This window comes from Pavona decussata, unplaced genomic scaffold, assembly GCF_977016875.1.
Source record: "Pavona decussata unplaced genomic scaffold, jaPavDecu1.1 SCAFFOLD_90, whole genome shotgun sequence".
NCBI classification, from domain to species: Eukaryota; Metazoa; Cnidaria; class Anthozoa; order Scleractinia; family Agariciidae; genus Pavona; species Pavona decussata.
The window spans coordinates 589,773-602,109 of NW_028145507.1; the positions used below are offsets into that span (position 1 = coordinate 589,773).

Below are 12,337 nucleotides of genomic sequence, written 5' to 3' on the forward strand. Positions count from 1 at the left end.
GACATTTCTTCCTCCGAGAAATCCACCATAAAGTGCGAAGGGTTCCAGTTGGGGTTCCATGTCTTTAGAACCGACAGGGCATCATAGATTGCATCGCTCGTTTCACTTTGAACGACGAAGGAACCAACGATCTGATAGTCAACGTTGGTCTTGACAACAACAAAGAAAAGAGGGAGGCTGTATCTAGTGGTCTTGTAGGTAGCGTCAGGGGCGGGGCAGAAGACTCGTCAAATTTTCGTATCAGAATCATCCAACAAAACTTGACGTCACATCCGGTCAATTTGGCGCCCAGCAGCCTGTCTCGGCGAAGTCGAATTATGGCGTTCGGGTCAGGCATGATTTCTTCGGATTTTTGAGCCATCAGTACCAGGAATTGTGAATTGTGGATATGATAGATGTTGTAAAGATGTTGCTTCGACTTCATGAGCAAGGGTTTTCCAAAGGAGTGATTTTTTTCTATTGTTTTGACGGAAAATACGAGACAGCTAAGCGTCGTGTCATGGCGAAAATTTCACACTCTCAAAACGAGTGGCGTTCAGACTTTTGGCTCTTGTGGCTTCTGATCGTTCGAAAGCAGAAATTTTAATAGCCTATCCCGTGTGCAACATAATGGAGGAGACATCGTCAGTCATAGTTTGCAGTGTTAACGTCGGGAACCTAATTATCACTCGACGTGAAGTGTTGGAAGCCTGTTTCATTGAAGTGTTCCAATTGTCTTCGTTGTAAGGGACTCGTAATCTTCGAGGTGAGTAAATGTAGTTATCTTCATTTCCAGTTCTTTTCTGCCGACGTGAGTAACTTTACATGTGGGTTTTAGAGTAATAAGTCGGTTTTGTGCTTCGTAGTTCTTTAATAAAGACGCAAGTGACGTTTAATTAATAAATAGTTCATATCATGTTGTCCTGCAAGTGCGGGCTTGAGGAGGGGCTTGAGTCAGAAAATGTATCTGCCTGGCCTGGTTCATATTGCTACAGCTAATGTGAGACAGTTGTTAAAGTTATTGATGTCAAGCCATCTTAAACAATAAATTAAATATCATTATTGCGAATGACATTATTTCTCAAGCATTGAAAGAAACAACCCCTTCACCCTTTACTTCATCTGCACTCTCACCACTTGGGTGCTCATGGGTTAAGGCTTTTTATACATTTGTACTATAATTATGCACATGTGACATCAAACTATGGTAAAAACAAACAGTATGCCACAAGCCACAGACAAGTGGCATCACCGATGATCTTACCTTGTTTTGATGTCCTCTTTGGGTTATCAAAGGACACATGGAAGGCCAAATGGACTTTGAAAACTCTTTATGGCTGACAATGTCTTTTGTACATCATATAATTATTTACCAGTTATTTCAGTTATGTTAGTTGGTGCCAAATATTTAAAGGTGGGAAATTGTCTTTTTCTCTGTGTCCAAGGTTGGGGAAGAGAACATTGGTTGTGTTTTCACTAGGACAATTTTAGCTAGATAAAGCCGGAAAAGTCCGGAAATACGGTGAAAACAGTTTGTCTCTTGTTTAGCGAGTTAAAAATGCAAGCTGTTTTCACGAGAGAAAACAAGAGATTATCTCGCCTTTAAGACCAGAAAATCACGCAGAGTTATACTACCTCGCGAGATGGTATAACTTGCCCTGGTTAATACTGCAGCCAATCACATTGCACGTAGTGACAGCTGCCTGTCAAGTAATTTGGCAATATTATTTGCTAGACGCTAGTTTTGTGTTTCAGTTCGACTATGTGGTTCACTTTGCGAAACAGAAAAACGACAGATGACTTCAACAATACCTCAAAACCAAAACTGTGGTCTTGCCGGATAAGCCCACACGGCCTAGCACTTACGGCGATGAATGTTGTTTTGCCGTTGGATAACATTTCGTCGCATCCTCCTCATCTGTAGAGATGTTAACCGTATCCTCTGAGAGAAACTCCTTCTTTTTGGCATAAATATAGTGAGAATCAACATAATTCGCCTGCTGCCATTTTTGAAAGTTGCGCGCTTTTGTAAGTTGAATATTTAATTTAGCGGCTCAAATTCCGGGTTAAATTGCACAATGAAAACAGATACCATGTTTAACTAGTTAATGTCAGTCTGTAAACAACCACCAAGAAAGAATGTTCGGCTAGTAAATTGGCCTAGTGAAAACACAACCATTAAGTAAAAAAATATTGCAAATTCCTGGAGGTTATCTAGCAGCAGAAATTGACCCATACATTAAGTTCTAATAATATTGTCTCTTTTGAAGCAATGAAATTCAAAGTTCATTTTGACAAGGAATTTTGAGTTCTGTTCAATTCAATGAAAAATCAAAAGTTCAATAACCACACAATCAGTTCAAAAACCCCACATCAGTTCAGTGACAGTAGACCTCAATATTGTAAGAATAACTATAGGTGAATGGTTTTTTTATTCCAATGGGGCAGATAAGAGGAAAGGGAAGGGGAGAGGGTTTTACGGGAACGTGGTCCATACAATTCAATAAAAAAACAAAAATTCAATAACCACACAATCAATTCAAAAAGCCACATTCGTTCAGTGACAGTAGACAATTGTAAGAATAACTATATAGGTGAAATGTTTTTTATTTCAATGGGACAGGTAGGAGGAGAGGGTTTTACGGGAGCGTGGTCCATATTTGAAAGTAGGCAGAAAGTACAATTGAAACTAATAAGTATCTATGTATTACAACTTGAAATAATGGTAACAGGCTTACACTGTACATGCATTTAAAAATCTATTGCCTGCTTTTCCATAACCCATTGTTTGTCTTTGTAATCATATTTGGTAACAGCTGCCCAATAATGTAGCTTTTTCTTGTACATAGTTCTACTTCCTTCTTGTCAATGATGCAGATTAGTGGCCCGTTGGTAAATTTGTAAAAATCTAGAAGTCCTATGGTTCATTGAAAATCAAAAAGTCAAATAACCATAGCAACAGTTCAAAAAAACACATATCAGTTCAGTGACAGTAGACCTTAAATGTAAGAAAACTATAGGTGATGTGTTTTCAACTTTCTCTCCCTCATGCTTTTCAAGGATGCAAATGAGAGGCCTGCTTGTAAATTTCATATTAGTTCAATTCAAAGAAGGCTTAAAAATTCAATCACCACACCAAAACAACAAACCTCCCACCCCTCCCCCCAAAAAGGGGATTATATAAATGTATATTATTTATTTATTAACCACCTGGGTGATAGCAGACCTCAAACTTAAGAAAATTTACTGGTGTGGGTGTTTTTAGTTCAATGGGTCTTGCAGGTAGGGAAAGAGAAGGAAGTGGACAAATATATTACCATGGTTTAGAATTTTCCTCACCTAGATGAAATTTTTAGGGATTTAATGTTTTTAATTTTTCATTTTAATTATTTTATTTTTAGAGATTTAAACAAACACTACAAAGGAAAGAGACCGGCAAATCCCCACGAGACGGCAAGAAAGGAAACAGACAGCGAAAGAAAGAATGCGACAAGACCAGGAGTAACTGCAATGGCCGCTTAGCTATATGATTTATTATAATTTACTATGTGTCAAAGTCTAATAAATGTCTGCTGACAATAATTTTCACATTGGTGTACAGCATCGTGTTTGATTACATTGGCGTATTCGTATGATCCAAAATTTGGTCAGCCAAGCTGACCAGCCATAAGACTTAGCTGGGCAGCCACCTGCTTGGCCTCCATTGCTGTTTTTTTTTTTTTTTTTTTTTTCGGTTTACTTTTTAACTGACTCTTGTCTTTCGACTCTTCTTGCAAGTGCCACAATCCCTGTTTCCCTTTTTGCAAGCTCCTCCTTTTCTTCTGCTAACTGCATGCAATCTCAGTTACTGCCGGTCTTGAAATTTTTTTTTTTTAATTTTTTTTGTTGCAAATTTCTTTAAAGGGTTATTTTATTTCAACAACGTAACAAGCACAAACAGTACATTTTATACTACAATATTATAATTACTAAAAAACAGGCTGAATGTTACGGTATTTCAACACACCCCATTTTTTTTGGTGTTTGTGTGGGGGTGTGTGTGTGTGTGTGTGTGAGGGGAGGGGGACAGGGAGAGCGAGGTACGAAGGATAAGAATGGGGTGTGTTAAAATAGTGTAACTTCCGGTCTTGTTGCTTTCTTTCTTTCGCTGTCTGTTTCCTTTCTTGCCATGTCTGGGGGGATTTGCCGGTCTCTTTCCTTTTGAGTTTTTGGTTAAATCTCTAAAAATAAAAGAATTGAAATGAAAAATTAAAAACATTAAATCCCTAAAAATTTCATCTAGGTAAGGAAAATTATCAACCATGGTAATATAATGTATAAACCTACTAATATAATGAAAACAGATTTGTCCACTTCCCTTCCCTTTCCCCCTGCAAGACCCATTGAAATAAAAACACCCACACCAGTAAATTTTCTTAATTTGGAGGTCTGCTATCACTCAGGTCCCAGTTGTTCAAAGGGCGGATAATTTTATCCACTGGATAGTTTGCTATCCAGCAGATAAAATGTGTGCAAGATTTTCATGATAGTCCTATAATTTGTGAATAGAGTAGAAGCATATGTCAAATTTAAGAATGGGATTGTGTGGAAAACCTGCCAAAAGCATTGATTGGAGTATATGTACTCTGCTGGATAGTGACTTATCCAGTGGATAAAATTATCCACTCTTTGAACAACTGGGGCCAAGTGGTTAATAAATATATACACATTTATATAATTCCACTTTCTGAATTTTTAAGCCTTCTTTGAATTGAACTAATATGAAATTTACAAGCAGGCCTCTCATTTGCATCCTTGACAACCATGAAGGAGAGAAAGTTGAAAACACATCACCTATAGTTTTTCTTACATTTAAGGTCTACTGTCACTGAACTGATGTGTGTTTTTTTGAACTGTTGCTATGGTTATTTGACTTTTTGATTTTCAATGAACCATAGGACTTCTAGATTTTTACAAATTTACCAACAGGCCACTAATCTGCATCATTGACAAGAAGGAAGTAGAACTATGTACAAGAAAAAGCTACATTATCGGGCAGCTGTAATGCCAAATATAATTACAAAGACAAACAATGGGTGATGGATAAGTAAGCAATAGATTTTTAAATGCATGTGAGCCTGTTACCATTATTTGATACATAGATACTTGTTAGTTTTACTTGTACTTTTTGCCTACTTTCAAATATGGACCACGCTCCCGTAAAACCCTCTCCCCCTACCTGTCCCATTGAAATAAAAAACATTTCACCTATATAGTTATTCTTACAAATTTTTTGTCTACTGTCACTGAACAAATGTGGGTTTTTGAATTAATTGTGTGGTTATTGAATTTTTGTTTTTTTATTGAATTGTACGGACCACGCTCCTGTAAAACCCTCTCCCCTCCCCTTTCCTCTTATCTGCCCCATTGGAATAATAAAAAAAAACATTCACCTATAGTTATTCTTACAATATTGAGGTCTAATGTCACTGAACTGATGAGTGGTTTTTGAACTGATTGTGTGGTTATTGAACTTTTGATTTTTCATTGAATTGAACAGAAATCAAAATTCCTTGTCAAAATGAACTTTGAATTTCATTGGTTCAAAGGAGACAATATTATTAGAACTTGATCAATTTCTGCTGCTAGATAACCTCCAGGAATTTGCAATATTTTTTTACTTTATGCTCTCTTCCCCAACCTTGGACACAGAGAAAAAGACAATTCCCCACCCTTAAATATTTGGCACCAACTAACATAACTGAAATAACTGGTAAATAATTATATGATGTACAAATGACATTGTCAGCCATAAAGAGTTTTCAAAGTCCATTTGGCCTTCCATGTGTCCTTTGATAACCCAAAGAGGACATCAAAACAAGGTAAGATCATCGGTGATGCCACTTGTCTGTGGCTTGTGGCATACTGTTTGTTTTTACCATAGTTTGATGTCACATGTGCATAATTATAGTACAAATGTATAAAAAGCCTTAACCCATGAGCACCCAAGTGGTGAGAGTGCAGATGAAGTAAAGGGTGAAGGGGTTGTTTCTTTCAATGCTTGAGAAATAATGTCATTCGCAATAATGATATTTAATTTATTGTTTAAGATGGCTTGACATCAATAACTTTAACAACTGTCTCACATTAGCTGTAGCAATATGAACCAGGCCAGGCAGATACATTTTCTGACTCAAGCCCCTCCTCAAGCCCGCACTTGCAGGACAACATGATATGAACTATTTATTAATTAAACGTCACTTGCGTCTTTATTAAAGAACTACGAAGCACAAAACCGACTTATTACTCTAAAACCCACATGTAAAGTTACTCACGTCGGCAGAAAAGAACTGGAAATGAAGATAACTACATTTACTCACCTCGAAGATTACGAGTCCCTTACAACGAAGACAATTGGAACACTTCAATGAAACAGGCTTCCAACACTTCACGTCGAGTGATAATTAGGTTCCCGACGTTAACACTGCAAACTATGACTGACGATGTCTCCTCCATTATGTTGCACACGGGATAGGCTATTAAAATTTCTGCTTTCGAACGATCAGAAGCCACAAGAGCCAAAAGTCTGAACGCCACTCGTTTTGAGAGTGTGAAATTTTCGCCATGACACGACGCTTAGCTGTCTCGTATTTTCCGTCAAAACAATAGAAAAAAATCACTCCTTTGGAAAACCCTTGCTCATGAAGTCGAAGCAATATCTTTACAACATCTATCATATCCACAATTCACAATTCCTGGTACTGATGGCTCAAAAATCTGAAGAAATCATGCCTGACCTGGACGCCATAATTCGACTTCGCCGAGACAGGCTGCTGGGCGCCAAATTGACCGGATGTGACGTCAAGTTTTGTTGGATGATTCAGATACAAAAAAAGTGCCAGGCGCTATGGAGTGTTCTCCCCCGCCCCTGGGTAGCGTCCAGCATACTTATTTCGTTTCCGTATCGCTCTAGCAGTCGTCTCTGATCTTTTGTCTGGTGTACAAACAGAAGCCCCTTTGTTGATGTCTTAACCATTCATTCATCCTCATTTTCACTGTCACTGTCACTTCCATCTTCGACCTCCGATCGCGCAGTTTTTTCTTCACTGTCGTAAGTTGCGTATGGGTGAAATGTAAATGAGTCTTCTGGCGAGGCTTCCTTCCAAAGCTCTACTTTCTTTAAAAGATCTTCTTGGTCGATCTTTGAGAATCTTTCTTTGACCACTGACTTATAAATATGACTACGAATAGTTGCTTTGGAGGGGTAAAACCGACGGTTTGTCTTTTTGCGGTAGTTGTTGCCCTCGATACAACTCGCGCTGGACAAAAATCTTAAGATGGCGACGAATCTCCTTCTCTGATCTCGCACCTGCAGATACTAACTCCTGGATTTTGGTCACGAGCCTTTCATCGATTCGTTGATAAAGACCACCAGCCTAAAAAAGATTGTAGGAAGACAGACAGATTAGTGAATACCAAACCAGTGGATGGTATTTGTTGTTGTCGTTTTTGTTTTTGCTGGTGGGATTAACTATTGAACTTTACCTTCAGGAGTTTACGAGAGTGGATTCACCTATTTTCCCAAAATTAAGTCACTTATTCTGGGTGGTAGATACTGGTTTGGTATACACTAAAATAGTTACTTGCGGAAGAGAAAGATATTGGCAGCCGGATATTTACCTCAACACAGTATCTATCACTATCAAACTACCACTATCATTGTCAACCTTTGGCATGCAATTCTCATAGCTACTAGTGTCTTTTATGTAAACAAAAAGGATAGCTTTTCTCATTTAATTTCCGTCTCCCGAAAATCATTAATTTGTGAACTTACATCTCCAGTTGGGTGTACGGTGTGGTTATCAACGGAAGGTAAATTGACGTGTATCCATCTTTCAGTTTTCAGTGGTTTTCCCTCTTCTATGGCCTTTCGTAAGTTTTTTGATTGGTTCTTGCGACGCCACTCTGTATTTTCAGGTATCTAAGTAACAGCATAACAAAAACACTTAGTATAACGCCAGATTAACTCTAATTAATTCTTCTCTTTAATTCATTCCGAGTTTTCATTGTCTTTGATACTACTTTTACCTTGGACTCTGGGAATTTGATGATTTCCCTCATGTGCACTTGTGCAGGGCAATTTAGTTTTCTTGACTCCTGGAGAAGTTTTCCGCCTCCATTTCTTCGGTAGGCGTGGTCACCACCCTACGGGAAGAGTCAAAGCAATGTCAGGCTGAGGCAGAACAATGCGAGGAAAGCTGGAAAAAGAGTAAAAAGAAAACCTACCGCTTGATTTCTCCTTTTCTCGCTCAGATGTCTGTCCACACCATGTTGACAGTCGTACACTTTGTGATTAACCACAATAAAGGGAAAGTGGTCAAAAGGAACGCTACTGTCTTCCCAAAAAACTTTATGATTCTGCGCTTTAATATCTGTAATAAAGAAACAGTATTGCTAATGTGAAAAATAAAAAGAAACATTCCCTTCTGGTTCCTGACTAAAGTTTAGTCAAGAGAACATGTGTTATAAATTCTCTTACTGTTTTGAAAGTGGCTTTCAACCCCCCCCCCCCCCTCCACCATTTCAAACCCCAAACCCCCCAACCCCAAGGTAAACATTCACCCAATTTGAATCGAGCGTATTGGAACCAGACATAGTCATGACCCGAGCCGGACGCGAGGTCGAATCAGTTGCACTCATTTACAGTTAAATTTAACGCGTCAGTTGAACACTCACTCTTAAAAATGTACAATCACTTACCTGTGTTTCCAAATCCAGGGTAACTTGTCGTATTGGAACAGTATTTAGTTGTAGTAGCCGTTTCAAACTCTCTAAGAATGGGCTGTGCTGTTTTGACATCCCTTACTAGACCAGACTTATCTGAAAATTTCTCCACAAACAAAGAACTTACTGCATTTAAATTAAATTTGTTCGACATTTACGAACCTTGTAAATGTTATTACGAAAAAAATTATGAGTGACTGGAGGAATTTTCCTTTAATTACGGGAAAGCAGCTTTCCGATATTAATCTAGAATGAAATCAACAGACGAATTTCCCGCCTTTTCCCGCGTGGCTCAGCGCTCAAATCAGTCAACCAGAACAATTGTTAGTATTTCCATTTCCGGTGATTTGAGAACCTCCTTTTGGAATATTGCTACTTCGCGATTATTTCAACTCACTCAACTTAACAAAGGGAATGAATGATTCACCGTCGTGTGTGTCACGTTCTCCAAAAAACCTTAAATTTGGTCATTTCACGTTGTTGTTTTGCAGGGGACGGAAAAGAAATGCACCAAAATTTAAAACGCACGTGCATAGCGATTGTTTTTGCTTATTAAACCTTTTGTTTTGTGTCATTGTCGTTGATGTTGCCGTCGTCATTGCTTAAGGTCCCTGTTAAAAATATTTTTTCTTTCTTTAGTTTTTACTAACGTGTCCTTGTTGTTTATATACACGCCATTTTAAAAATAGGGGGAAATTCTGGAAATACAGTTTACTAGTACTGTAAATGCCCATTCTTGACCTTGGAATCTTAAACAACTGCTTCAATGCTTCAACATTAGTAGCTTGAGAGAAGAGTTGTCCATACAACAGTTTACTAGTAAGTAGAAAGTAACAAAGAGCTAAAACTTGCAAACTCGAATGGGCTATTAACCGAGCGTCATCACTACCATTTTTTATCACTGTCACATATCTACGAGCCTGGACAGATTCACCTGACAATATGTAAAACGATTCAAAAGCCATCTTTCCCTCAGTGATAACCTTAGTAGTGATCAGTTTCTCATTTCTCCTTACAATATCACTGCTTAATCCAATACACAGGGCATGAGAATGAAGCAAATGATCAGCAAAGATGAATTGTCTTAATCTTTGGGCAAATTCTCCCAACTAGCTCAATGATAAATGTACGAAGAGGGTGAGGAGAATACGTGCGTTGACATTGGGGCTTCCTATAATGAACATACCGTCTTTCTTTTGCACTTCAGCTTGCAGTAAACAGATGTTTCGTTTAAGCTCCGCCTTTGAGGAAATAAAACCACATGTCAGGCTTGCCAATTACTGTTCTTCAAAAACTCATTAATAATTCATAACCCATTGACCTATCAACTGGTAGATAAAACATCACGTGCAGTGGTTTTAAAACCCGATAAAACCGTCTTGTGCGCCAATCGCTCCGGCAAGATTTTCTACAAATTTCTAGCACCAAAAGCTAAAGCCAAGCAGCATTTTGAAGCTGCGAAGGATTTGTTGTGTCAGCTGGGCCGAGCTGAAAGACTGGAAATGCTTTTCAACGATTTCTCGGGTGAGTGTTTCTTTGTTTACTACGCAAGCAATTTCACGATCTTTCCTCAGTGTTTTGACAAACGCATCTAGTGCCTTGTTGCTTGCAAGAACTCTGGATCTTTTATGAAACTAAACGGTTTTTCAAGCGGCTCTAGATCTGATGTACAAGCTCCGTCTATCTTTTTGTCTGCCAGATAGCTAAAATTTCTCGAGGCACTTCAGTGCGAGCTCGGATTTTCTCAGGTGGTTTTCCCCATCTCTTCCAGACTAGTCGAGATCTCTATTTAACGGTTGCGAGAACCAATCTAAGGAAATACATGAACTGGAAGAAAGAATTTTCGTTTACAAATGATTTGTAAACGGCCGTCGAATTACACGTCATGATAATATTTTTTTGTGTAGGAGCAAGTTACCGGTTTGGAAATTCAAAACTGTGTCAATTCTGCTCCTATAGTAATAATTCTAGTCTCGTCAACCAAATGGAAAATACGGGAAAATAGTCTTTGGTGTATGGTAGAATTATTTCAGAGCTTTTAAACTTGTGTCTGTTTACAAACGCATGAGAGCCGTGTGGTGTGAATGAAAAAAACACGGCCACGAAACAATATTGTACAAAAATTAATTTCTAAACGAATATCGATTGTATCGAGAATTAATTAAACGATAAAAGCATCTGCGTAAAGCTTTAAACACACAACATAAATAAAATTATCGATTGTTGCCTGGAAGAAAGCATTTTCGTTTACAAATGATCTGTAAACGGCTGTCGGAATCACGTAAACATGACATTTTCTGCGAGAGCAAGTTAGTGTAGAGCGTGTGACACGCGTGTGAGTCGTGCGTGACGCGAGATTGTCTATACCGTGAAGAATGCCGGGAAGAGCGAGGACGAACCATGTGCTCATGGCTGATGTAATCGGACAGTACGCAGTTTGTACTTGTAATAAAACGTCGTTTACAGTTTAAGCTTGTGGAGTGTGTAACATTGGCGACCCTGCCAGGACTGTTGGGAGCTTTGTCTACGTTGAACCGTCGAGCATCGTTAATTTTGCAGCGTAACCGGCGATAACTGGACCGTGTTTCACCTCTGACCTGGGATGTTGTGCAAAACACGAAGCGGTGCTCTATTTACTGGAGAGAAATTTTGACTGTGTGTCAGTGGTTGGTGAGTAAGAAGTTTTGATTTGATAGACTATGGAGACTCTTGAGGCTCTTCAAATCAATTTAGTCCAGTCATTTTGTGGCTAGACCTGCCACTAATTGCAACAGAAGGTTTCTCTTCGCCAATCATTAAGGAATGGTATCTAGATAAACATACTAAAAGTCCCAAAGGATCCAAGCACGGGAACATGTCAAAATTTTAATGACTAATAGTTCCCGATTTGGTGCAACATGGAAACGAGGCTAAAAAACAGAAGTTGGTTTTATTCTGCTTATTTATCTCCAGAAATGCACTCAATTCATCCAAATTTCATCAATTTTACTTCAGATACTTCTGTGAACTTTCACCTTGTAAATAACTTTACTTAATACGTGTGTAAGCTCAATTAAGCTCAAAGCCATACAGTATTTCAAATTTTCACTCAGAAAGGTCTGTACTAAAGAAATCCTATAACATTTCATTATTCTCCAACAGTACCCAGCTACTAGGTACAACTCGTTTTCAATGATACTGATAAACAAGATATGTGTGACAAAAATAAAATAGGCTTTCGCAATACTATCTAGGAAAATTTCACACGTACGTACGCACGTTTCAATTTCTAACTCGTCGGAAATCTGTCACTCAAGGAAGTTCAATTATACAGCCGTTCATAAGGCATACGCGTGTCACTAGAAGAAGCATTTCTTGACATGTCAACTAGTACGTTCTGCTCTTTTACAGTTTTTTTTTTAGGATTCTGTTATTATTTCTTAATCAGTAGACAGAAGGTCAGCGAGAAACACGCGTCGCGGGTGTTTCTGAGCAAAATTTCAATGACAACATCAACGTCAACATCCTGGTCATACTGGATGTTTATGAGAGCAAGGAAAAACTCTCGTTCACTATACATAGTTGCCCGTAAGTAAGCCTACAATCGGCGTAGAGT

The 12,337-nt window shown here is 38.5% G+C and overlaps 1 protein-coding gene and 2 long non-coding RNA genes across 3 annotated transcripts; 1 reads left to right on the forward strand and 2 right to left on the reverse strand.

Moving 5' to 3' along the window:
- The first annotated feature begins 196 nt into the window (after window positions 1–196).
- Window positions 197–3,567, forward strand: LOC146474316 (uncharacterized). Its single transcript, XR_014866202.1, has 2 exons — window positions 197–745; window positions 3,381–3,567. It is a non-coding gene; the product is annotated as an uncharacterized LOC146474316 (long non-coding RNA).
- LOC146474317 (uncharacterized) lies at window positions 2,571–6,885 on the reverse strand. The gene is made up of 2 exons (XR_014866201.1): window positions 6,339–6,885; window positions 2,571–4,199 (listed from the first exon to the last, which is right to left on the reverse strand). It is a non-coding gene; the product is annotated as an uncharacterized LOC146474317 (long non-coding RNA).
- A 10-nt stretch (window positions 6,886–6,895) lies between these two features.
- LOC146474318 (calcium-responsive transcription factor-like) lies at window positions 6,896–9,102 on the reverse strand. The gene is made up of 5 exons (XM_085117221.1): window positions 8,719–9,102; window positions 8,245–8,390; window positions 8,047–8,163; window positions 7,793–7,939; window positions 6,896–7,394 (listed from the first exon to the last, which is right to left on the reverse strand). The coding sequence occupies exons 1-5, from the start codon at window positions 8,894–8,896 to the stop codon at window positions 7,200–7,202; spliced, it is 783 nt and encodes a 260-aa protein (XP_084973347.1). The 5' UTR covers window positions 8,897–9,102; the 3' UTR covers window positions 6,896–7,199.
- Between the last annotated feature and the right edge of the window lie 3,235 nt (window positions 9,103–12,337).